Genomic DNA, 26860 nt, shown 5'->3' on the forward strand with positions numbered 1-26860 from the left:
ACTGAATTCAATATTTATTAATATAGATGGTTATTCTTGTAGGCTCTCATATACCTTCACCGGTATATTCATCCATCTACGAATATGAACAATATCGAATATATTTCTTATCCATGCTGAACCCCCGTAATAATTTCAGGTTTCCTGCGAAGATCCATTGTTCAGCGTAATCCACCAAGCGGAGATAGCCAGATGTCAACTTGCGGCTTGCGGAGATGCGGTCCGCCTTATCCGCACGCAAACCTTAGTGTTAAATTCATATCAGTGGTGTCATGTTATTGTCACAAAAATCAACTGTTACACATTTCATCTGCTCACAAATGCTGCATTGGTGTAAATGCTGACTATAGGAATAGTGAAAAACTTAAACATACCATAAATGATTATTGAAATTTCAACCCAACTCCCGTGGCCCCAATGGTAATGAATCTGTTAAGTTAGACAATATAACAGTTACAGAAACAAGGCGGGAACACCGCGGAAGTAAATGCGGGGCAGGGGTTTGGAGAAAATTGCCACTGCCGTGCACCTAAAGCAACAGGCCTCCCCCTCCCCACAACTGTTGAACGTCTCAAATCTCAATACTCCCAATCTTTATGAACTCATAATTTCTCCCATCCAGCGTGATAAAAAAAAGCTTGGAGATAGCTGTCTGTCTTTGGATAGGAAATAATCGAGGCTTTCTACAACTACGAATACTACCTATTTGTCATCATTCACTGCCCGATTAGTCCTGACCAGAGAGTATCTACGTAAGGAAATCGTCTTTTTTAATGAAAAAGAGCGCTTAGAATGAATGGCCGGCGAGCTCGGTCAGATAACAAGTGTCATACGTGCAATAAAACATTCTCCAAGTCAGAGCATCTTGCCAGACATATTCGCAGCCATACCAAACAAAAACCATACGAATGTCGGTCTTGTGGCAAAGCATACTCAAGAAGGTGATACTATATCTTCCCAATTTTAAAACAAAAATGGATTTCTAATAGTGCACTGTGATCTTAGCGACGTTCTAAGACGTCATGAAAAAACCCACCATGACACTTTATTACAGTCCCCACCATCTGATTCAAGGGCATCATTCCCGTTCTCTAGAAGAGATTCCATGATTCCGACTTCGTCAGCAGAGCCAAACATACAGCAAACGGGCTCCAACCATTCTATGGTCTTGCCACCCGTCATGAGCGACCACTGTGCTCCTATGGACGACTTACCGGAGACACAGGCACCAACTACAGAGGATATGAACCTGGACGATCTATCACTTGGTGTAAACTCGAGTGACTGGTTCTTGGGAGCCGAACTTGACGTCGAAGCGCTCGATTTGACACTGTCTTCTGCCATATTTGAATGGGCGCAACCGCCGGTCCCCTCTGAAATAGGATCTAGGTCTGTTAGCACTTCTAATGTAGTGACATATGGTCGATTGGTGGATGCTGTGAAAAAAAAGTGGTTTACGTACCTTTCCCCTCCAGAAGAGCAAAACCTTCATGGGCAAGTCACTTCTGGTCACGGTGTGTCTATCGGAGGTGGCAAGTTGCAAGTGGATGATAGTTATCGTGCTGGACTCTCACTAGAGCTCCAGCATAGACTGCATGACGAAGCGTTACCGTCATCTGATCAGTTGAATCTTTTTGCTCAGCTGTTCTTTAGTCGTTTTCTCCCCCTATTTCCTGTCATTCATGCTCCAACCTTTCGCCTCACTGCCGAAAATACGCTTCTATTCTTGTCACTATGCTCTGTCGGCAGTCTGTTTGTTGGATCATCCACCGCTTCCATGCAAGGTATGCGAATCTTTGAGAGACTTAACAAAGCCATTCTAGCATCCTGGGAATCGATTCTGTCTCGTACTCGCGCAAAGGCCTTGTCTATGGTACAAGCGGCAATTTTCGGTCAAACTTTTGCGATCCTTTCTGGCAGGCCCCGAGACTTGGTGCTAGCTGATGTTCTTCACGGGACTGTAATGTCCTGGGCTCGAGAATCCAATAAGAATAGTATATACGGTCAAGAGAACTATGAACAATCGAACATTGACCTAGAAAGTTCTGACGTCGTGGAAAAATGGCACCGTTGGATTGAAAAGGAGCAGCGAAGTCGTGTAGAAATTGCGTTGAACATTCATGACGCAGAACTTTCTAACCTTCTTCACCATGACCCTATCCGAAAGCACCGACTTACCCAAATTATAAATCTAGCATCGGATGATTTATTCGCGGCGCCCACCGCAGCTAAGTGGGTTTTGCTTTATCAACAAGCAACGCGTGTTATCTTTTCTCATCTGCATACCGATGATTATTTCCCGGTTGCGAGCAGACTTTCTCGTTTCTCTGCTTATGGCACCCTGGAGAGTATAGGTGCATTATTAAAAGAGGCTCGCTGCTCAAATTCGCTAAATGATAATCTGTCACAATATCTATCTGACCTATTAATTCAGTGGTGGCAAAAGTATGGTGAGCATCTTTTTCAAAATGAAGGCGATGATCCCTTTAGTCTGCCTATATTATGGCATTCAATCTATATGTCTCTCTATGCAGATATGGATCTTCTAGAGCAAGCCGTTGGCCGTAATGGCCAGGTACAAGCCATTACAGTATCGACCACAGTCCGTGACTGGGCCTGCTCGCTCGAGGCTAGCAAATGCCTTATCCACGCAGTGTTGATCCAACGCTACTTGGAACGAATGCGGTTCTCTTCTGAGCCAGCCATCCATGTTCCCCGTGGGATTTTTTCTGCTGGGTTGGCATGGTTCTGTTTCACTTGTATTGGAAGCGAGCAAGCTATCGACCCAAAAGCCCTTGAAGCGCGAGAAATCCAACTTTTAAATAGCGAGATCGCTGTTCAAGAGACACAGGGACCGCCTTTGGTTGATTCCATTGGTAGTGTCAATAATTTGCACCGATTAATTGATCTCCTCCAACGAGTTGGTCGCTGGTCTATAGCCAAGGCTTTTGCGGCTGTACTATGCACCGCCCTTGACGAGAGAGGCGAGGAATGAATGCTATTTAGCTATTATGTTCTCATTGCGTATCTAGGCAATCTGGGGTGGTCAGCAAGCTTACAAGCAGGCAGAGTACACCCCGCAATCGATATATTTCCCTACTGTTGTATTTAGCGCCGACACGAGTAGCTGAGCTGATCTCTACTATGAACCACCCCACCCCACCCCGCCACTATCTACCACTATCCCCCGCCAGTGATAGACATCACTGGAGCACATATATGTACCAAGTAGTATCAGCAGCCAACTGTCTTCTTTGAGAACTTTCTATCATAAGATAATTGCCCAAACAACACATTTGGTGGATTAGTTGGGAAAGGATATCATGGATCCAATAAAAGGCAATCTCCCGTCAATCAAAAACCTCACGACGGAAAATATAACTGAGAATGTTAATCTTATTAACAGCTTCTGCGAAGATCTACGTATGAAGTATGTTCTCGAGAGGCTAGTCACCCATCTTCACAGTTTTGCGCGCGAAACTAGACTAAGCAGTAAAGAATGGATGGCTGGCCTGCTATTTTTGACTGAAGTTGGCAAAATATGCACTGATGTGAGACAGGTTCGTGTCTTCGTTCTCTCTTCCTTTCTTTATTCCACTGCCTCCATCACTTTCATAGAAGAAAGTTAGCATCTTCTCACTAGTCATTAGGAGTTTATCCTTCTTTCGGATATACTTGGTCTCTCGGTGCTAGTCGACTCCTTCGATCACCCCAAACCTCCAGGCGCCACAGAAGGAACTGTTCTTGGTCCATTCCACACCCACAAAACCAACTACATCAACCACGGTGCCGCCGTATCCGGGGATCAAAATGGCGAGCCTCTTCTAGTAGTTTGCTCTGTTAAAGACACTCAAGGAAGGGCAGTTGAAAATGTTAAAATTGACATTTGGGAAACGGACTCGACGGGCCACTATGATGTGCAGTACTCCGAGTACACTTTCCCAGACGGGAGAGGAGTCATTCATAGTGACAAGGATGGGCTGTTTTGGTTCAAAGCAATCACACCTGTACCTTATCCTATTCCCCACGATGGACCAGTCGGTAAGCTACTACAGAAACTAAATCGGCATCCATATCGGCCTTCTCATATGCATTTTATGTTTGAGAAGGAAGGATACGATCATCTGATTACGTATGTTTTTCCTAGTTGGTTTGTAATGTTCTACCAAGTCTTTTGATTAACTCAATTCCTTGGTTAACAATAAGGCTAATGAGTGAATCAAGTGCACTTTATATTCGAAACGATCCTTACGAGTCGTCAGATGCCGTGTTTGGTGTGAAGGACTCACTAGTCGTCGATATTGGAAAAGTAGACGAGAATATTGCGAAGCGGTATGGGACCCCCGAAGGCCATGCACTTTTGACGTATGACTTTGTCCTTGTTACAGAACCGGAGGCAACGGAGCTTAAAGAAAAAAATATGAAAGAGGCGCTGAAGGGCTGAACAAGAAATCAAATCCTCCTAACACCTTTATATGTGGTACCGGTGGTTCAATTTCAAAATAAAAAGTATTCTGTATATGATAAGCAGCGTCGACATCTTTCTACCCAACATTTGATATTTTTTATTTTATTTTTTCGATAAGCATGTCGCGCAGGCAGGAGCGGAATAGTCTGCTAATTATCACACATGTAGATTGCCTTATTATTATCTAGTAAAACTACACGTATCTAGGAGCTACTTATAATGTGCAGCGGACGATTAGAAAGACTGGAAATGGGCAAAACTTGTTTTTCACATTTTTTACATTGGGCCACATGGTATTTTATTTTAAGATTTTAATTATCTTTATTATTTTTACATTAAAATTTTTAAAGTCTACTTTTAACGATTTTGTGTTGTGTTTACTGCACATAATATACTAACATATTGACAACGGATTCGGAGTGTGTATGATTAAACAGTAGAGAATGAGCATAATACTTGAATTCTTCACTATCTAGGTGCCATTTGAGGCCATATTTATAGTATTCTAAGTAGGGGGTGCGTAGTGTGCTGCTATCGTGGGATCTTGCGACCTCTAGGCCATGGAGATAATGATTTTCCAGATTTATGCTGTTTGAGAGTAGTTGTAACATTTCGCAGTCACATATTAATCACCGAGCTTTCTGCTCGGGTCCTACGGGACTTCCTTGCCCTGTCGACTAGAGCTCAGACACTGCATCGACCTACGGTGTTACACCTAGGTATGGTGTATCAGGTTAGAAATATTTCCAGTCGTAAAAGAGATAGTGTGTCTCTAATTAAGGTGATTTGATATTTTTGTAAGTATTTCAATCATTCAGTGTGTAGTTGCGTGGCTATTGGCCTTGTCGCATGAAGCTGAAAAGAAAAAGAAAATCCATTCATTTTTAGAAAGCTAAGGCAGTCCGAATACAATTTTTCAAATATTTTTCCACCCTAGAGATATCATCTAGCTGCGCGACCACTCCTACATACCCATCTGGTCTTACCACAACGAGTGCGCCTTGTGACGGGTCAACCCCATAGATTTTGTAAGCGTCATCCAAATCGTATCCGTTATAGAATCGCATTTCCGCATGGACCTTAACTCTGGCTGGTATATCTTCCCAACTGAATGGTTGACGAAGATTAGGATAAATAATAATTTCTTCAACAGTATTAGCTGGAAATTGCTGTGTGATATCGAACACTTTGTTCAGTGTCGTGGCGGAAATTGATTCTGGATCAAGAAGATCAGACGATGCTAGAGCTAGAATACAGAATCTTCCGGTTGAAGGTAAATCTGGAATATTCTTCTGGTTAACCGTTTTGGCTGTCGAGAGGTGAGATTGAAAAACAGACCATCTTGAATATCTCTTTGCCAGCCATCGGCAAATCGCTTCAGCTTCACATTTAGAAGTCTCCGGCCCGGTCGTAATATGCCAGCCAAGTAATTCGTTCCTTGAACCGGATTGAAACAATCCCCACCAGGGAAGTCTTTCAAAACTAGTAGGTTACTTGGGTATTCGACACCACATCCACTAGTAAAGCCGTTCCCGGTATTGAATAGTTCCACAAAGTCTGCATGCGATATGCTAGCCTCTTCCTCGTTAAACTGTCCAGAGAATACGGTGGAGAACTGGCGATCAAAGTCTATCAATTGCTGTGCATTAGAATGACGTTCAATCTGATAGGTTTGTAGAAGAGAATCTGGTTTTCCCGAGTTTGATGATATTGGGCTAAGGCCATTTATCCAATAGGCGAGTTTCCAGGCTAAATTGTACGAATCCATCATAGAGACATTCATTCCTTGACCAGCCTGCATATGTGATTAATAAAACTGAAACGATGTATCATCCAAGAGAAGGGTCGCACCTTTGGACTGTGTGTATGGCATGCTAGTACAACTATTATTAGCCTTGGTCCACGGATAGTCAAGAATCGGGAATCTACCGTCACCGACGATAAAGACACGGTCAATCCCTTGAGAATCTCTCACGGCGAATTCTGGCGATAGACGCTGGCCGATCTGGTATGCTGCCCACCAGTCAACGGTATCGTCTCCTTTCGGCTCAAAATGGTACGGTCTGAAAACATCCCTAGCCTGTTGTAAGATGTTTTCTAAAGTCACCTTTCTCCGCCGGAGTCTCGCATCCCCAGTCTGAATTTCTTCACTGTTGCTGTCTGTGCCAGCTTTATCACAACCAGTCTTAATAGCATCTGGCACGTGAACATAAATACGAGTAAGGTATTCTCCTGTTATTATTCGCTCACGAGGAATCACCATGACAGATCCTGATGGAGAGTGGATGGCGCAACGCCGGCGAATATCGGGGAAATTTGTATCAACGACCATATCAACAACCCCCCAAATATAGTCCAGCGACTGGCCTTGCAACTCGAGCCCCAAATTTTGGCGCACAGTTGAGTGAGCGCCATCAGCGCCAACAAGAGCTTTTGAGCGTATAGTCTGCTTAACGCCGCTAGTTTCGATTTCTGCTATGACAGGAAACTCAGGATCGCCTTCCTCGTCAAGGCGTACGTTGAGGAGCTTTGTATTTCGGACTATGGCTCGTTTCGAATATCTTGACAGGTCCGTTTCCATGATTCGCTCGATTCGACCTTGGTGAATGGTTGCTTCGTACGGGAAGCGAGCTGGAGCCATCACCTCGGGCATGACGGATTTCCGCTCAATGATCTTCAATTTATCTTGAGAAGTATTCCAAAATGCAAATTCCCACATATGACAGGCCTCGTTCTCAATTTCGTCTGAAATTCCTAAAGTCTTGAATACTTCTAATGTCCGGGGTTGTATTCCGTCTGCCTGGCCGCTTTTGAGGGCGCTAGATTTCGAGTCAATGCACAGGAGAGACTGGTCACTTAATCCATATCTCGCCAATAGAAGCCCCATCATTAATCCGGCCGGTCCAGCCTAGAGTATTCATTTATTAAATCGGCATACGGCAACTTCATCATAAAGGGCAGGTCAGAAACATACCCCAACAACCACCACTTCATACCGTGTTATTGCATCATCTTTTAGGTCCGATCGAAACGGAGAGGAAAGACGAGGTAGGGGGGGTGCAAATGAAGGGAGCACCCTTAGGTCTCTTGACGTTGAAGAGAATTCTGTAAAGACTGGCATAATCTATACGTGTCAATTGACCAGTCTGTCCTTGCCTAGTGGGCTCATGTAAACTTAGACTACAGATGCTTAGAAATAAGGGTTATTTAAATGATTATTTAAATATGTGTCTTCTCTATGAAAAGGGATATATCTCATAAGAGAACGGATATACACAGGGACCACCCCGCAAACAGATGGATGAAAATATCCATGGTGCATATAACACCCCGCAACACCCCGCAAATGGCAAACTACCAAGAAATCCTAGAAAGTACGTACTATTGCATATGGACGATTTTAATCTAATTGATTGTGATTCACTGGGTTATCCTTTCCTTGGCTGAAGCGTCAGGACAGTATCCTTGCGGGAGGGAAGCATTGAAAAGCCTGTCAAGGTGTTGAAAAATATCTAGTGTCTGATGAAGAATGTTTTTCGTAGTTATGTTATGGTAAATTATTTTAATATAATTGGAGTATAAAAATATATTTAATCTAGTTTTCACATTAGTCTTATTCTAGATATAATGGTTTGTATAGTTATTTTATATCCTATTTTTTGTTTAATACGTCTAGTATTATATCTATTTATTATGGATATTATTTCGGTAACATTTATCTATCTATGTTGAATTAGGTGTGGTTATAAGATTAAGAATGGAGCATATTAGCGGGAAGCGGCTGATGGTGGCCTGAAGATGTAACTGAGTACGTAGCTATATTGAATGATAGTAACTAATTCAGGGACTCTGCTACTTATGTGTAATAGGAATCTATCTGGAGGCAGGCAGACGCGTTGTTATAGATGCATGAAGCTTACTAATGCACTAACTATATTAGGATGTTACTAGGAACCGACTTGGAGCCGAGTTGGTTACCTATTAGGATTGTCTCAATATACTGCTTTCTAAGTCCTCTGTATGTCATTATTATTTTTTATGTAAATTTCTTTCTCATTTTTGACTCTAGTTATTATGTAAGTCCATTATTCACTCTGAGACTTGGATGCTATTTTCTACCTCTGTTGACCCGATCCGGGACCCGGCTGCTGCCGACGTTCTTAAAGGTTCGCACAATCCGAGACATTTTGCCCAGTTTTAGGGTTAAAGTTTGTTGATCCCTCTGGGCCTCATCCCCGCAAATATAAACAGGACAAATTTTTTAGATAACTATGACTTCATAAGGCAGTGCCCCTCTCACACCATACAAGCCCGATTGGCTGTGTTCCACCAGCTGTTTTGCTCTGTTGATGCCAAATCGAATGATTTTTACAGGCATACTCCGCATTTCACGCACTAAAATTCTCTTTGCATATAGTTATATGGATACCGAAACAGCTGTACTATTGGAAAATACTTCTATGTAGCGTTGTCATGGGTGGGTGGAGATCCTTTCTGTCTCACTAACTGAGACATCATAAGCTGCTGAGAAATAATATACGGTACTACTGAGAATGAAAGCAATTTCATGGAGGATGAGAAAACTATAAGTACCTCGTTTTCATCTTTTCGATTGTCTATTCATTCCCTTTGCAAACCACAGAACTTCACAGCCAAAGATTGCTCAACTTATAATCTACCAACCTTAAACGCCTCTTCTACCAATAACCATTCAACGGTCTACCATAATGAAGTTCACTCAGGTCCTCGTTCTTCTCGCCACCTCCTCGACGGCCCTTGCCGCACCTGTCGCAGACACAAAGTCCATGATGGCTGCCAGCCCAGAATGGACCATCCAGAGCCTGAAGCGCGTCTGCGCCGCCAACAACTCTTCTTGCTCCTGGACCTTTGGCATTTATGACGGTGTCAATACTCCTACTGCCTGCACCTACGTGGTCACTGCCCCGAATGCCTCTGAGGCTAACGGCGGCCCTTCAGACTGTGGTGTTTATACTGTAACGTCGGGTTGGAGCGGTCAATTCGGTCCAGGCAATGGCTTCACTACCTTGTCTGTTGTTGACAACAAAAAGCGCCAGATTATTTGGCCCGGTTACACCGATAAGCAGCTTGATGGCGGTAATGTGGTCACGCCCGATCAGAGTTACGCTCCTACTGCTCTCCCTTAGAAGAGTGTTCCGTGTTTACGACACAATGCTGTCCTTGCTTCGAAACCAGATCAATAATCTACTTAATATTTATTATTAATTTATCATGGAATGCTGTCGTGGAAGGGCCGGTCGACCCGAATGTGAAACGGTTTCGCGTTCGGAACTGACATGTATGTTTATGTCAAGGAATCAATCAGGTTATTTTCATTGTTGTTTTTTACGTATACCTTTTTTCTTGAGCGGCTCGCACGCGGTATGTGAGCGGAATCCTTGGCCCTAAGCACATAGTCCCCCTTGACTGCCTCACTCACGCTCATCCTACTGAGTTCGCGCGTATTCCACCACAATATTTTTATTAATAACAATGAGCTTTTTATTATTTCATAATCTTCTAGAAAACTCCTGCGAAGTTTACTCGCAGTTATGTGGATCCAGAAATCTATGGAAGTCAACAAGCATGCATCTCTTGATGCTCCGTGTTACACGGATGAAATGGGTTTTGGTGTCAACGGCGCTTTATTTTATAAAATTTAGTATGTTGTATTTAAATAGATAGTGAAAAGATGCTAGGAACACTTCAAGCTTCTATTTATTGAGTTGATATCGATCCTTCGTTATATTGGCTGCATGAGTTGATCTCCTTGGACTCGAGGAGCAGTACGAAGTCCACTGTACAAGGAGGTGACTCTTTTGAGATTGAATGTGTAATGATCAAGGTATAGCATGCCGCAATGCCGTGATTATCCTTATTAGTAGACCTGTTTTATAGCTGCATATAGCCGTAACCCGAGCCTGGCACTTTACATATATAGAAAAAGTAAAAAAAATAGAAAATAATAAACTATTGGTTTATAAGAATAGGTCTTAGTTGTTTAATGCCAATTTTGAGGTTAGCACTTGAGTTAATAATTTTGAAAATGCTATACAGATGGTCATGATATCTTTGTATATTTTGTTTGGGAGCCTTCAATTTTTGTTTCAATGAATGCACACATTCAAACAATCAACCAGCATATGAATGTACACTTGAATGCCTCTTCAGTCTACGCAGACTCTTTCCATAGAAATAGAACGGAAGGCCCAGCACCAGCGGTCCAACCGTCAACGCCCATTCCACCATGGCAGGCAGCAAAAAGCCTCTTCGTGCTGCCATCGGCATAACCCAATAACTCATGACAAAACCACAAGTATTTTTTAATCACAGTGGCAACAACCATGATGTCCCCAGAAACGGGCTTGTAGCAGTCAACAGCATAGGCAATGGCGATTGTAGGAACAGCGGTCACGCAAACTCCGTATCCAACAACCAGAATCACAAGCCAATCCCAAAGCCGATCATAGGCCACGCCACCAACCACAATACCAACAACGGTAATAAAGAAATAGGGAATAAGAGCTGGCAACCGCATCTCCGCTTCTCGAATGCCATTATTGCGCTTTGTAGCGCGTACAGCAACCCAATCCGAGAGCGGGCCCGCGGTAGCAAGTCCAATCAAGCCGCCCACGACGAATGCGAAATTCGCATACCCCACACCAGATGGCGAAAAATTATATGGGGGTGCGTTGAGTATAGAAGATTCCGCGAGGTTCTAGAAAAGGGGCATTTGCTAGCCCGGCGACGTTCAGCCCCGCCCAGAGGATAATAGGAAAGAGAAACAGGCGGAATGGCGTGATGATATCCCGTAGGAGAATTGCTTTCCATGCTGCTTCTGGGGCTTGCCACAGTTTAAACTGGGCCTTAGAGGGCCGGCCAGTGCCAACAGTACTGGCTCGCTCGATGTTATCGAGTTGTTCACATTCTACCTTTGGGTCTTGTTGTTTGATGCTTTGGTCGGAGGATATAGTTGTTCTGGGCTCGGAGTTCTCTGAGGTTGAGTACCTGCGGAAATGGGTTTCAGGGAAACATAACATGAGAGTGATGAAGTTGAAGCAAGTTAGCGCTAGAGAGAGCCAGAAGAAGCTACGCCAGCCGTATCTACGATACAAAGTTAGTTGTATACGTTCAAAGATTGGACCGAGTTGAGCTCAAATGACATACCTTTGCGCGATATTACCGGAGATGATAGTGCCAATAAACAGACCGAGGAAGTAGCCCATGCTGATATAATATTAGTATAAACAATGACAGTGATAGGGGTCATAGTCACAAGTAAACACCAGTCCAAAGACCCCTCTCATGGAGAAAGAGCATGTCTGCCACGACTTGTACCAACAGTGTCTCACTGGTAGCTGTAGCAATCCCATTTATAACGCGGGCAGCAAGCATACTGGTGTATGAAGTAGCCAGAGCTTGCCAAATACACGAAGTAATGCCGAGCAAGCAAAATGTGAGACTTGCTAAGCGTCGTCCGAAGGTCTTCGACCAGGGAACTATGATAAAGTTCGCAAAGCCAAGAGCGAGAAAGCAAGCTCCAGTCAAAAAGCTCAGCTGCGTGTCGTTGAGATGGAAGTCGGCGGCGAACAGGGGAAACATAGGTCCCATTGAGAGCGCTGACTTCACAGACACGAATAGAAAGAGGAATTGCGTTGTAATAACTAGATCTGTGTGATTGGTATTTTAATTAGCTTCTGACCTTCAAGACATCGGACGGTTACTTGCACTTCCACGGCTTGGACCAGTTCAAGGGGTCCGCAGAGTCATCTGAGGGACAGGGAATAAGCCTATTCAGTAGAGTAAGCACCAATATGGTCAAATCATTTTACTGCATATTTATTACTCTATATCGTGTTTTGATCCATTTGTCAGATGGACTCTCTCTCCCCATCTCTCATTAGTTCAGTTCCAGGAATAAGGTCCATGTGCAAAACGGTGGTAAGGTCGATGAGAAGACTCTCTTTTCTAGTCATGTTGATGAATTTAACGCAAGGAAAGCAGTGGAGTAGATCTGAAACAAGCGCCGTGTCGAGACATCATTACATCTTAGATCAAGGGTGAGCTGGATCATCAACCCCAGGATGAGACTTCCCCAGTTACCCCAGACCCGGGGTATAGGCGGTCTCACAAACCATAGCCCCTGTTGAAGTCACTAGTGAACTGCCAAGCATTTGGTTAATCATCATTTATCGTCACTAGGCTCTGTTTGCCCTTGAGGTCCCACGGGAATGTGGGACCGAAAATGGGGGACGAGTACAAAGAACATCGACTAGATAGAATGCGAAGCTGTAAGCAAAATTGCGAATTATTTCACGAGCCTAACAGAGCTTAACGTGAAGAGTCAAATCTCCTCAGTCTAGAGAAACCCTGGAGTGCATCAGACCGAGCGCCCCAGACCTTCTCACCTCCCATGTCTCCGATCCCTGCCACATCCGTTCATCCTTTCATCCCCCCAAGTGATAACCACATCATGACCGAACGTCCCCACACCCACGTCAGTGTTTGTGTTCTTGATGTTTAAAGTCATTTACTAAGGATGAGCACTTGGCACGGCATGTTAGAACACACACCAGGGAGAAGCTGTTCGTCTGTACCATATGTAAAAAAGCCTTTAGTCGCCAGTATGTGTTGTGGCAAATACCTACCTGTGATTAATTTGACAGTGAGTGAGCTTTCAGTGATTCTATTCTGCGGCATGCAAGATCTCATCGATCATTTAGTACTATTCCCTCTACTAGTGCGGCCCACAGCACAGAAAATGATGCCATACACCCGTCACTGAATCGCTAGTCTCTCCATTCAACAATAACTATCTAATAGGGGCCTATGAGGCTCCTACACCTCCAGACCGTCTTTCCTCATTTGGATCGAGCTATCCAAATGCTGGTCATCCCGGATCGGCATTTCATTCACTTGCCAACCCAGCACACCACCCGACCGCTCTCCGCTCGGATGTCGTATAATTGTCGCGGTCAAATTTCGACGGAGTAATGGCCTCGCTCCCGACACCAGGTTCCCAATCTCAATTAACTGGCGCAGATCCATGTCTACATGATTCTAGCCAAGATGGGTCATGAGTCTTTGACAACGCGAGTACCCAAATACTGACATGGCTTGCAGATGACGACTTTAATCTTGGTGCTCTGAACTCGGAGATCTTGATGTCAACTACTTACTGGAGGTACCTCCTGGAACTTCCAGTCAATGTCAAAATGAGCCCGAGCGCGATACTATGCGACCGTTTATAGAGGGTACACCTTTATCACGGGAGGACCTAGTATAAACACTTGGTACAGGTTCATGGGCAAATCGCGAACAGGACACACCCCCCTGGACACGGGCCCGGAGCCAACACAGGTGGGTGAAGCATACCAAGCTAGCCTAGCTGTAAGCTCCAGCCTTATGTGCTATTCCCACCACTTGCCTCCACGGACTTTCTGGTCGGTTCTTATTCTTCCACAATGATTCCTATTCTCAGTTAATGAAATACAATATATACATCAACTGTACTTCACGAACGTGTTTCCAATCGTACATGCGCCAACCTTCTGGCCGTCTGCTAAAAGCTCATTGCTGCTGCTGGCCATTTATTCCATTGGAGGCCTGATTGTAGGATCTTCACACGCTGCATCGAAAGGCGCCAATAATGGAATGAATTACAAAGGTTTAGAACTGTATAATTCTTATGGAACGCACGATTGACCGTTAGCTCGTCAAGGTTTTGGACTTGGCTTGAAATGGCCGCAACATGCGAAAATCAGGGTGGGGTATTCGTATTCTGAACTAGTAATCAGCTAGACTACTTTCCCGTTCGTCCCCCTTCCCAGTTCGAATTATAAAAGGATGAAAGGCAACTGGAAATATGTCATGGCACAGTAATGATAGCAGTTCGACAAACAGACAAAATAACGATATTCATTGGAGCAACGAAAATTGTATAGCGACGATACAGCAAACCTCTCAAATATCTCTCTCGTTCCGCATGCAATTTCCGCATCAATCAATATATACATTTCTGAGGGCCGTTTGGGTGGAGTCGACGCGTATTTTAGCGTGGCAAAATCGCGCTTTCTGACGCGTTGATTGGCGCTTTATATTGGTGCTAGTAGTTCTTTGCGACCTGATTGGTCTGAAAGAATTCGCGCTAGCTAGGGTAGGGGGAGAGACCAAGTGCGAATTCTATGGAAATTGAAAAGTGGGTTATACTTTTGCCTGTTTTTATTGGCTCAGAGCGTTAGGGGGTCACGTGAGGCCGTACTTTATACCGCTTCTGATAGGGTTATATGACCCCACCTGTAGGGGGTCACGTGACGCTCGCTGCAGAACGCTTCCTAATAGGGTCATATGACCCCCCCTGTAGAACGCTCCCAATGGGGGTTATATGATTTCAAAGCTATTTTGAATATCTCTAAGTAGTTTTGTATATAAATTTTTAGTATTCAAGCTATTTTCTATTTCAATCTAATTTTTAGGGCGCCGCAATACCGCGCGAAGCGCGGTGCCGGCGCCTCAATATCTAATTCTAAAGTAATTTCAAATAAGTTTAAGCATTTTCCTATATAATTTCTTAGTATTTAAGCTATTTCCTATTTATATCTACTTTTAATTCTATAATAATATATTTCTAAACATCTTTAAGCAATTTACTATATAATCTCTTAGTATTTAAGCTATTTTCTATTTGAATTTAATTCTCCTGAAGCTTTAAGTTGCAATATATAAATATTGTAACCCAATTTTAAATATCTCGAAGCACTTTACTATATAATTTGTTAGTGATTGAGCTATTTTCTATTTGACCCCGCCGCGCGGAGCGCGGCGTTGACACCCTCTTGTAATTCTGTTCACTCCCCTCATGTTAGGGTCTTAGCCCCTGGGATACTCAGGCTTCGCTCTCGTAGAATAACCGCACCTGGTCCGCACCTGGTTCGCCATAGAAGAACCCCCTGACGCTACACCAGATTCGCTAGGGCGCCCCCGGGACCCACACTCGCCTGTATCGACATTCGACAATGCGAACCCCTGCGAACCTTTTCCTTCTCTTTCTCACGTTCGAATCTACTCAATTCCTGGACCTACATAAGGCCAGTAAGACGGGACCTAGCCCGTAACATTAGATTCGAACGTCTCACCCCCCTCCCCTATTTAAAGGGTCGAGAACGCGCCACTCCCCTCACCCGAAGGGTTGAGCTATACGATCGCTCCTCGTTCGTTCGAGTCGAGCCCCTGAGAACCGTACCAACTCTCCTCATTCGGAGGATTGAATTATTATATCGCCGCTCCTCGACGACCGAGTTGAGCATTGAGAAATTTCCCCATTATGACGAATAGCCCACCGAGGGACGGCCCGGACCGAAGGGGCATACCTTTGGAACCGAACCAGCTGTTATTGGAACAAATGCAACGAATGGAACTCCTTCTGACGAATATGTCCGCTCGCCTATCGCATGTCGAAGGACAAGTTAACAATACGACCGAACCACCTATGCCCGAGGTCCCTACTGATGCCACACCATCGGTAACCCCTATGTACAGTGCGAACAAACCGCGCCACTCCCTTGACCATCCCGATAAATATGACGACTCTGATCGTTCACGATATATGCAGTTCGTGGCAATCCTATATGCAAAATTGACGGTCGATGCACCAGCGATCGGAGGACCGTACGAGCAACTGTGGTACGCCTATGGACGGTTGGCAGGAAAGGCCCAGACGAAGGTCTACCCCTGGATGCGGCTTCATGGGAACGTAAATACGGTCACCCCCGCTACACTAGAAGCTTTCTTTGCGCACCTTAACGTGCTGTTCGAAGATCATCAACTTGTGGAGAAGGCGAACCTTGAACTTAACCGTATACGACAGGGGCGCACCCCTTTCCAGGACTTTATCAGCGAATTTGAACGGATATTACTTCTTGCAGGAGGTCAATCATGGACCGACGACGTAAAAATCTCACGACTGAAAACCGCGATTAACCAAGAAATGAGGCGTGCGACTGTCGGGAGCGACATGCCGAAGCAGTACGAAGCTTTCTGCGAACGCTTACACCGAGTAGCGAACGACCTTGAAGAGCTGAAAAGGATTGACAACATCCAGTCCCGATACAAGCGGAACACTTCCCGTCCGCTCACAAAAGGAACCTCCCCCGACAGAGGACAGCCCCAAGTCATGGACTGGACACCTGCGGGCCTGCCAATTAATACTGTCAGAACGGACAACTGTTTTCGATGCGGAAAACCGGGTCATATTGCCCAATACTGCCCCGAGCCTGCGCCGCTCCGTCGGGCGCCATCTCCGAGGAACCGTGGCAAGAAGAAACACGATACGTTCACGAGAATATCCAACACCGGAGTAAAGGAGAATGAAACCGAATCTGATACAGGCTCAGATAGCACATCAGAGTCAAAAGAGTAGCTCCTGCGCAAAGTCGCCCGCAGGAGCCAAAATGCAAAACAGCTCGTGACTTCGAGAATTTTAAGAAGATGGTTGGAAGGTTTGACGGACCCCCATTCAATATAGACGCATGGTTAGACCGTAGAACCAATGCCAATGCTTTAATTGATAGTGGGTGCCTCACCTATGGGATCATCAAAGAGACCTTCGCTCGAAAGAAAAAGCTGAATTGTAGCGCTATTAAACCTCGACCTATTAAGGGATATGATGGTTCGGCACCTCAATACATCAAAGAAATTGCATGCGTGACATTAGATATCGGGGGAAATATACAGGAGAAAGCCTACTTCTATGTGGTTCCGAAGTGCGAATACGATATGATATTGGGTCTCCCATGGATGGAACACCAACATGTAAGAATTGACGCCGCTGGAGGCCGACTGGAATTCGGGAACGGAATATCCGTCGATAAAAAGAACCTGTTACGACCTGAGTACGCCCCCCGACAGATCGGTGCAGCTGCGGTGAACGCTTTGAAAAGGATGCGAAGCAGGAAAAAGGAGGTCGACATATTTGCAGTCTCCATGCGGGATATTGAGAAAGCTCTGGCCCCGAAACCACAGACAGACCCAGGGAACAAGCTACCTAAGCATTACCACGAGTTCCTGGAACTATTTGACCCGAAGGAAGCTGACAAGCTACCACCGTCACGTCCGAATATCGACCATCAGATTGAACTAATTGACGCCGACGCGAAGGGGCGCAAGCCAGAGATACCATGGGGCCCTCTCTATAACATGTCACGGGAAGAACTGCTGGTCCTACGGAAAACTCTCCACGACTTACTGTCGAAGGACTTCATACGTGTGAGCAACTCGCCCGCTGCAGCGCCGGTACTGTTTGTAAGGAAACCCGGAGGAGGACTGCGCTTCTGCGTCGATTATCGGGCGCTCAACGCTATGACAAAAAGGGACCGATATCCACTACCGTTAATACATGAGACCCTACAACGAATATCTAAAGCCCGATGGTTTACAAAGCTTGACGTTACAGCGGCCTTCCATAAGATACGCATCGCCGAAGGAGACGAGTGGAAGACAGCTTTCCGAACCAGGTTTGGACTCTATGAATGGTTAGTAACACCTTTCGGCCTTACCAATGCGCCGAGCACGTTTCAACGATACATCAATTGGACCCTTCGCGAGTTCCTGGACGACTTTGTATCTGCCTATCTGGACGACGTGCTTATCTTTACGGAAGGCAGCCGCGCGCACCATCGGAAACAGGTAATGAGGGTGCTAGAACGCCTGCGCACTGCGGGACTACAGCTAGATATCAATAAATGCGAGTTCGAGGTGCAGACAACAAAATACCTCGGATTCATATTAGAAGCTGGAAAAGGGATCCGAATGGACCCCGCGAAAGTCTCTGCCATTTTGGAATGGAAAGCCCCAACGTGTGTGAAAGACGTGCGATCGTTCCTAGGGTTCGCAAATTTCTACCGACAGTTTATCCGAGGGTATTCCGACATAATCCGTCCGCTGACAGAACTGACTAAAAAGGGAACTACCTTCGTTTGGACCAAGGCCGCCAATGAAGCCTTCGAACAACTAAAGCAAATGTTTGTGAGCGACCCAATACTAGTGCAATTCGACCCCGAGCAGGATACAATCGTGGAAGCCGACTCTTCGGGATATGTCGTAGGGGGGACATTATCACAGTACGATAACAAAGGACTCCTACGAACCTGCGCCTACTTCTCCCGAAAGTGCACGCCCGCGGAGTGCAATTACGAGATCCACGATAAGGAGCTATTGGCGATAATAGCGTGTCTGAAGCAATGGGAACCTGAACTAATTGGCACTAAGGAGTTTACTATCCTGACCGACCACCGGAATCTTAAATACTTCATGCAGCTCCGACGGTTGAATGAAAGGCAAATGAGATGGGCCGGTATACTCTCACGCTTCAACTATAAGCTCCAATACCGGCCAGGGCGACTAGCTGCCAGACCTGATGCACTATCGCGACGCTCGCAAGATATGCCCGATGGGATTGACGATGAACGCCTAGCATACCGAAATAAGCGTCTTATCAACCCTAACAAGGTACGGAGAGACTATCCAGAACAACCTCCCCAGGGTCGCTTATCGAACACCGCACCTGAACCCCATGTCCACGCTACCCACATAGAGCACTTAACGTCAATTGGAGAACAGTGGCGACTAGCCGAAGCCGAGGATAAGAATTATGAACGAATCAAAGAGGCCGTACGCCAGAAGCTCCCGCGGTTCCCTCAAGACCTACAACTTCGCACCATGGTATCCGAATGCACGATCGATGCAGCGGACCGGTTACTATTTCGAAACCGACAATGGGTACCAAACAGCGAACCACTCCGCACTCGTATTATACAAGATACGCACGACTCCTATCTCACCGGACACCCAGGCCGAAACATGACCTATGCCATCGTGGCCCGACAACTATATTGGCCGAACCTATCTGAGGATGTCCGAAGGTTCGTGAATAACTGCGACAAATGTGGTGCGAACACCGTATGGAGACAACGCCGACAAGGGTTATTAAAACCGCTCCCTGTTCCCTCGCGAATGTGGCGAGATATTAGTATGGATTTTATAGAGAAACTCCCAATGTCCGACGGGAATACGAATCTCATGGTAATCGTTGACCGACTGGGAAAAGGGATTATATTGGTACCATGCAAACACATAGATACTGAGACAGTGATATCGAAGTTCGTTGACCGATTCATACGCGAACATGGGCCGCCTAGCAGCATTATATCGGATCGGGGCACGCAATTTGTTAATGACCTTTGGAAAGGCGTGTGCGAACGTCTAAAGATCATGAGACGATTGTCAACCGCGCATCACCCCCAAACTGATGGACAGACGGAACGTGCTAACTCTGTGGTGGAAGAATACCTGCGGAACTTCTGTACCTACCTCCAAACCGACTGGAGCCCACTAACCGCAATTGCGCAACTCGCAATAAACGGGCGCGACGCTACTGCAACTGGTATCAGCCCCTTCTTCCTGACCCATGGATACAACGTCGAACCACTCCAGTTAGATGAAGCTATCCCCACATCTGAGCAGCAAAGACCCGCCGCCGAACGTGCAAACGATATAGTTACTAAGCTACGGCAGGCCTTTGATATAGCGCAGACTGAGCTTGTCTCAGCGCAGCAGCGAATGGAAGATAGTGCGAACCGTCGCCGAGAGACTCCTCTGGAGTATAAAGTAGGACAGAAGGTATGGTTAGACCTTCGGAACATTCGGACCGAACGACCTTCGAAGAAGCTGGACGCCCGACATGCGAAATATACTATACTAGAGAAAGTGGGATCCCATGCGTACCGACTCGATGTCCCCGGAACTATTCATGATGTTTTTCATACGACGCTCCTCCGCCCTGCGGGCACACGTCCGCTCCCTTCACAGACCCGACACGATTACCAGCCACCAGCGCACCTAGTAGAAGGCAATGAAGAGTACCTAGTCGATAGCATACTCGACGAACGGACCATACGTCGGGGCCGCGGACATATGAAGCAATACCTTGTCCGTTGGACCGGATATGCGCGACCTACATGGGAACCTGCCCGGTCCATGGAAGACACCGAAGCACTCGACCACTGGCTCCAACACCACAACGCCCTTGCCGAAGGGGGGGAGTAATGTTAGGGTCTTAGCCCCTGGGATACTCAGGCTTCGCTCTCGTAGAATAACCGCACCTGGTCCGCACCTGGTTCGCCATAGAAGAACCCCCTGACGCTACACCAGATTCGCTAGGGCGCCCCCGGGACCCACACTCGCCTGTATCGACATTCGACAATGCGAACCCCTGCGAACCTTTTCCTTCTCTTTCTCACGTTCGAATCTACTCAATTCCTGGACCTACATAAGGCCAGTAAGACGGGACCTAGCCCGTAACACCTCACCCAGTTGATACCTAGCGGGGTCAGACAGTACCAAGAACCCAGGTTTTCGTGAAAGACTCAATTCAATACACATGGGAGATGGAGTCTGGTATCAAGGACTTCAGGCAGACTTTATTTAAGATCACCGCTCAGAAAAAGATTGCGGTAACCTTTTTCAGAAGGGTAGAGCAACTACATATATAACATCGTGCGAGATAGGGGTTGCCTGTCCCAATAAGTTTCGTGCGGCTTGCCGCCCTGAGGAGCGGCAGGGTGCGGCCAGGAAGAGGCATCTTGCGTTCAGCTATCTGCGTAGCTCGTCTTAATTAGATGCCATAAAATCAGGGTTCAGCAAAACCTGCCTACATGAATTATATTATTTATAAGTTAACTATCTCACATTATACCATTTAGCGAAAAGAATAATCTTATATATAAATACAGAGTATAATGCTACTAAAACTTACCACTCTCCTACTGCTGCATACTCAATCTTCTGGACCCTTTTCTTCCTAATGTCCTTTAACTAAATCTGTATGTTTAGAATTGAATACAGTATATATATATATATATTTTCTAAATAACTATAATAAATAACATTAATCCTAGATTTTATTAAAGAAAAAATAACCCTAATCCCGCCACTAATTGTAGCGTAGTTCATTACACTTAGGTATTTTGGTTAGATTAGGGCTAGTCGAGTAGGGCTTGACTTGGGCGATGGTACAGTAGTTTGCACCTTCAGAGTATAGTACCTTGCAAGGGCAGCCGGCTTTACATGGTTTGCAACTCTTCGACTCTTTCCCAGCGCCACTCCCGCAATCTAATCCACATAAGGTTTAGGTTGTTAATTTAGTAATTTACGAGCAGTATTGAACGTACGTATACAAAATCGAGTATTTCTTCTTCTATGATTAATATGTAGAACTTTCTAGCATGTATCATGCGAATTATGTATGGAAGCACGACATTAATTTCTAAATTAATATATATGCTAAAATATTTTGGTGTATTGTACTCTCAGCATGAATTTCTGTTGCCCTTAGTTGATTATCATGTAGATGCCCATGGCTAGGATCATATGTTAAGTTCATCAGGCTGAGAAAGAGGCCATGCTACTGCAAGGCAGCCAACCTTTTAGAACATAGCAATGGGGTTCGTTGCGTTTGCCGGCCTGTATTGCAGTACATCCCAATGCTCTACAATACATGTTCCATCCATACGATAAATGTCCGCAAGGGCGGCGGGCTCTGGGTCTTCCTTGACCATAACGTGGATCACACCGATGTCATTGTTAAAATTTGAGCGCAGAACCGTGAAATTTGCCGAAGGAATGATGTTAGATAACTTTGCAGCGTTTGCGTCCCGTCCTTGTTCGTCAAAGGGGTCATGCTCGATGAGTTGAACATCGACGTGTGTGTTAAAGGCCTTGATGGGGTCTTTCTCAACATAGAGTGTTTGAAGAAAATCGGAGAAAATCTGGCGTTGGCATAGCTCATTAGCTTCGCGACTGGGGCATAATGAGTCCTCGTCAAGACCAGCACATTTGGGGACAGAGCGTAAGCCAAAAACTGAGACAATGAACAAAGCAGTTGCTGGAAAGGTGATGAGGCGCATCTTTAGTATTTTTTAAATCCGGAAATATTAATATTTGAACAAATATTTTGAATGAGATTGTGAATGTCTGATTATAGACGGGGTTGGGTTTGAACAATATTTTTGACTCTATTTATACTTATATTAAAACTGTCCTTTCTTAGCTTTCTGTGGTTATGCGCAAAAAGTGAATTGTTGGGAATAGCGTTGTATCAGTTTACAGTCACAGTGTAAGGTAGGCTCATAAAGTAACATTTATTGTGTGGTAAACGAATAGTAAGGAATGATACAATTTCTCTGATTGGAGACGATTATATCTTTGGCACATTCCTCAATGACCGAGTGTAACTCAATCCTCGGAAACTTCGATAGTTGGTTCATCATAGAATGTAAACCTAGTTTGTGCCTGCCCACGTAGTCATAAGTCGTTTGTGGCTCTAAGTTAAAGGTATTTATGTCAGCCATTAAGTTGACGAATCCGGTTAACTTGGCAAATCGATGACGATTAGGAACAATCCGAATACAAAGGAATACCACTGTATCCTCTCTACACCAACAACTAGGTGACAACGGAAAAATCGGATGAAATTCTTTACCTGAGCTATTTATGCGTCATGCTAAGATATCTCCAATCAATCATCGCAGTTAGTTGTTCCTCGTTAGGCCCACGCGCACCTGAAGCCGGAGGAGTTCGGGTGGGTGGAGGAGGCACGGTTAGTATTAAAACATTCCACATTACCATTTTACAATACTGTTAAATTAGATGGCGTACGTTCTAGAGAAAGTTTCAAGGTCTGGAAGCCTAAACTGCAGATTTTAAATACTGTTCAATGCTAACGAGCATCTGACGTTTATCGAATGCTCCGTTGTTTGGTTCTTTTATATCATCCATAGAGCTACAAGTACAGAGAGAAGGAGAATGATACCCATATCGGTCCAGGGAAATAAAACTGTGGCTTCACCTGTTTGACTTGGGCTGCTTGTAGATGTGCTGCTTGCAGATGTGCTGCTTGCAGATGTGCTGCTTGCAACCGCACTGCTGGTTGATGTTCCACTGTTTGGTGGTCCAAGAACACCACCTTCAACAGAAGCTGGCACGGTGCTTCCATTTGAAGTCACTGCTGAGGTCTTGAACACCTCAAGCGTATCTGGACTGTTGGCCCTGTGCAAAAGGTTAGGAATGTAGCGGAACTCTGTTGCTTAATGGGATACGTACGGAGGATTGATTACACCAACCATACCAGCCTGGCAATGTCCGACTTGACCGCAGTAATACCAAATGGGGTTTGTATCGTTAATCATCAAAGTAAAAATTGTTGACTGATCAGGTACAAATCCGCTGAAGAAGCTTGTCTCACTTAGAGGGTGACACGGATTCGCAAAAGATGCCTGCACTACTGAATGGTTTCCTGGATAGAAGTGGAACTCAACTTTGCCTCCTGGAGAAACGGTAAGCGTATCAGGGTCAAAGGTGAGTCCACTTTCGCCCACGTCGATGGTTTGGACCGCGGCGGAACTTGTAGTGGAAGAAGGAAGCGAAGTCGTTGCAGAGCTGCTTGCCTCGCTGGCAAAAGCAAGCCAACAGAAAACGGCGATAGATCGAAGGATTTGGACCATATTTGATCCAGAAAATGTCAGTGTATTAGAGAAGTAATTTTTAGTCAATATGCCAGAAGGAAAAATTCTACCTTTTGTAGTGATGATAGATGTTATCATTTGTTTGTTATTTATACGTGCGAGTCAAGCAGGTGGATATACCGCCGCTAGCTTAACCCCGCTTTAACATCGCCACTCTCCATACGAGCGTATAGTTGTCAGCGACAATGCAGTTATAACTGGATAATTATTTCACCGCCCAAACTGGCATTTGGTCTGTGCGTTTTGACTTACCATATAAAATTATAGTACAAGTTGAAATATTCTTGAAATTTGGCTGAAAGTGTTGTAGGCTACTACCTATAGACTATGTGTCTCAACTGGAATATTATTCCTCTGGGGCCTGATTCTCATACCCGAACCGTGCACTACTTCCTGTCTCTATACGAGCGTATAGTTTGCGCCTGTAACGCACGGTTTAGGTGCTGTATCCGGATAATTATTCCACCGATAAACTGGTATGTGGTCTGTGCATTGTAGAGATTTAAAATTTCGGTCGAAATATGTTACCAAGAAATTTTCTTTTTACAAAAAATTCTCTAGAAAACTAAATTGTTTACAAATTGAAATCAATTTGTTTTAATGGAGCACTACAGCACACGGTTCAGGTGCCGCGACATGTAGCAACCAGAGCAACCAGAGCAAAGTTCCTACAAGACCGTTCTACGGCACCTGAACCGTGCACTGTCGTGCCAAACTGTATCCTGTTTCCATACGTATGTGGCTTGAAACGGTGCTGTGATGTTCACTAACTTCGAGCTTCTTTCTCAATGAGGCATTTCGTGCATCTCAATTAGGAAATTCGAAAGGCTGAGAGGTCTGCCCGGTTTCTTAATGTTTTTTATTAGAAAACGTCTCATTAAAGCTAATATACTGGGCTGCTGACGCGCGGGTGGAGCAAGCTTATATGAACTTTAACGGTTTTAGGAAGCTGTGTCGTACTTAGTGTCCAAAGGTCTGATACTTCCAATTACCCGTGCCTCCCGCGCACCCTGCGCTCTCGCTTCATTTTCCGATGTTTTCGCGGTCGGTGGTCATATAACGCCGATCCATGGTTGTGTATGGAATAGTGGCAAATTCTGGTCGTCAGCTGCCAACTAGTTTAACCTTCGAGCTACGCCGCTATCAATGAGCATGATAAGATCGTGGTATTACAATACTTATTTGTACTCATTGTTCCCTAGAATAATTAAGAAACATTTCATTACTACCTTGCTTTCCAAGACATTTCAATCAAGCAGAATAGCATTATATTCGCTACTCGATCGATTCATTTAATCCAAATCCTGTGCCGTCTTCAATCCAGGTGGAAGTACCGAACGTCTTGCGTGCATAATTTTCCCGTAAATGGGTGACATTATACGATAATTTCCGGGAATTACGTTCTCCTGTTTTGCAACATGAGAAAAATACAGGGACCATATATAATTGGCTGCTTTCTTTCGGTCATACTAAGGGCTTCCATTGCCCAATATCAGTTTTTCACTCCCCCAGGACAAAATGATATAGTATTCACTGTCAACGTTCCTCAAAAAACTGCATCATCTGGGTTAGGACCTATTTTCATCCAAATAAACTCCACTGTCGACGTTGAGTGGTTTGCATTAGGCCAAGGAACCCATATGCAAGGCTCAAACATTATTGTCGTCTACGGATCAGGGGATAACATTACAGTGTCTCCGAGGCTAGGCGGGGAACATGTCGAACCTTTGTACAGTTCTCAGGCTCAGGTTTTAGTACTTGCCGGCAGTGGGATTAGCAACGGATCAATCACTGCTAATATCCGGTGCGACAGCTGTATCACTTGGCCTGGAGGGCACGAGGATGTGACCAGCTCATCAAGTTCCTGGATATGGGCTGTGAAATACGGACAATTACTGGAATCAGCCAGCGTTTCGGCAACTATCACAATGCATGACATTTACGGTCTTGCATCTTTCAATCTTCCAGAAGCAACTGGTGGAAATTCTGAAAATCCTTTTCTAACCCCCTTTAACCCATCTAATTCCAGTACAGCACCAATTGTGACAACATTCAGCACGCAATCAATCAATAGAAGACGGATTGCACATGCTGCAATTATGATTCCTGTAATGGCTGTATTGTTTCCTTTGTTCGCTATGGTGCTTCATGTTGTTCCACCCTCGAAAGCAGTACTTGTTCATGCATGGATGCAACTGTTTACCCTTGCGTTGGCAACTGCCGGTTTCGGGATTGGAATCTCGCTGGCTATCAATCTCCGGATAACTGGGTCATACCACGTAATTATTGGTATTATAGTTGTTTCGTCCTTGATCCTTTTTCAGCCCGCGATGGGACTCCTTCAGCATCGATATTTTCACAGAACTGGAGAGAAAGGCATATTTGCTTATTTGCATCGGTGGTTCGGTTGTTCAATCATAACCCTTGGTATTATAAATGCTGGACTAGGTTTTCGCCTTACCGGCATTGGAACTTCAATTGCGCCAGTTGGTGCTGTGGTTGGGTACAGTGTTGTTGCAGGAACTGTCTGGATTGGGTATGTATCGGTTATTAGTTTCCTTACCTACAGACGACACCATCGATGTTTTATTTGATAAGTGTTGTTAATGAGACACGGCCAAAAGACAATTAACTTCAAATAAGTTCGGCCATCACATGATATATAAATCCCTAGATCCCCTGTCCGCAATATGACAATATCTGCACTGGTATGCAGTCCAAATGATAACCTCCGTATGCTGTAATACAACAACATCTCGTATGATAATACACCATTCAAGTACTTAGACATTCAACC

At 45.0% G+C, this 26860-nt stretch overlaps 7 protein-coding genes across 7 annotated transcripts; 3 read left to right on the plus strand and 4 right to left on the minus strand.

Moving 5' to 3' along the window:
- Positions 1-796: 796 nt before the first annotated feature.
- On the plus strand, positions 797-4444 carry TRUGW13939_06778 (uncharacterized protein; the record flags this gene model as incomplete). The annotated part of the gene is made up of 5 exons (XM_035489926.1): positions 797-941; positions 990-2920; positions 3309-3560; positions 3651-4132; positions 4225-4444. 5 exons carry the CDS (start codon positions 797-799, stop codon positions 4442-4444), a joined length of 3030 nt encoding a protein of 1009 aa, XP_035345819.1.
- An 857-nt stretch (positions 4445-5301) lies between these two features.
- On the minus strand, positions 5302-7358 carry TRUGW13939_06779 (uncharacterized protein; the record flags this gene model as incomplete). The annotated part of the gene is made up of 5 exons (XM_035489927.1): positions 5302-5323; positions 5441-5747; positions 5807-6263; positions 6320-6342; positions 6398-7358. The coding sequence occupies 5 exons, from the start codon at positions 7356-7358 to the stop codon at positions 5302-5304; spliced, it is 1770 nt and encodes a 589-aa protein (XP_035345820.1).
- Positions 7359-9195: 1837 nt separating this feature from the next.
- Positions 9196-9633, plus strand: TRUGW13939_06780 (uncharacterized protein; the record flags this gene model as incomplete). Its single annotated transcript, XM_035489928.1, has 1 exon — positions 9196-9633. The coding sequence occupies one exon, from the start codon at positions 9196-9198 to the stop codon at positions 9631-9633; it is 438 nt and encodes a 145-aa protein (XP_035345821.1).
- Positions 9634-10658: 1025 nt separating this feature from the next.
- TRUGW13939_06781 (uncharacterized protein) lies at positions 10659-12097 on the minus strand (the record flags this gene model as incomplete). The annotated part of the gene is made up of 4 exons (XM_035489929.1): positions 10659-11204; positions 11419-11590; positions 11654-11713; positions 11829-12097. The coding sequence occupies 4 exons, from the start codon at positions 12095-12097 to the stop codon at positions 10659-10661; spliced, it is 1047 nt and encodes a 348-aa protein (XP_035345822.1).
- Positions 12098-15887: 3790 nt separating this feature from the next.
- Positions 15888-16904, plus strand: TRUGW13939_06782 (uncharacterized protein; the record flags this gene model as incomplete). Its single annotated transcript, XM_035489930.1, has 1 exon — positions 15888-16904. One exon carries the CDS (start codon positions 15888-15890, stop codon positions 16902-16904), a length of 1017 nt encoding a protein of 338 aa, XP_035345823.1.
- Positions 16905-21966: 5062 nt separating this feature from the next.
- TRUGW13939_06783 (uncharacterized protein) lies at positions 21967-22446 on the minus strand (the record flags this gene model as incomplete). The annotated part of the gene is made up of 1 exon (XM_035489931.1): positions 21967-22446. The coding sequence occupies one exon, from the start codon at positions 22444-22446 to the stop codon at positions 21967-21969; it is 480 nt and encodes a 159-aa protein (XP_035345824.1).
- Positions 22447-23304: 858 nt separating this feature from the next.
- TRUGW13939_06784 (uncharacterized protein) lies at positions 23305-24042 on the minus strand (the record flags this gene model as incomplete). The annotated part of the gene is made up of 2 exons (XM_035489932.1): positions 23305-23587; positions 23642-24042. 2 exons carry the CDS (start codon positions 24040-24042, stop codon positions 23305-23307), a joined length of 684 nt encoding a protein of 227 aa, XP_035345825.1.
- Between the last annotated feature and the right edge of the window lie 2818 nt (positions 24043-26860).

The sequence above is a fragment of the Talaromyces rugulosus genome, chromosome III, assembly GCF_013368755.1.
Source record: "Talaromyces rugulosus chromosome III, complete sequence".
Classification (NCBI taxonomy): Eukaryota; Fungi; Ascomycota; class Eurotiomycetes; order Eurotiales; family Trichocomaceae; genus Talaromyces; species Talaromyces rugulosus.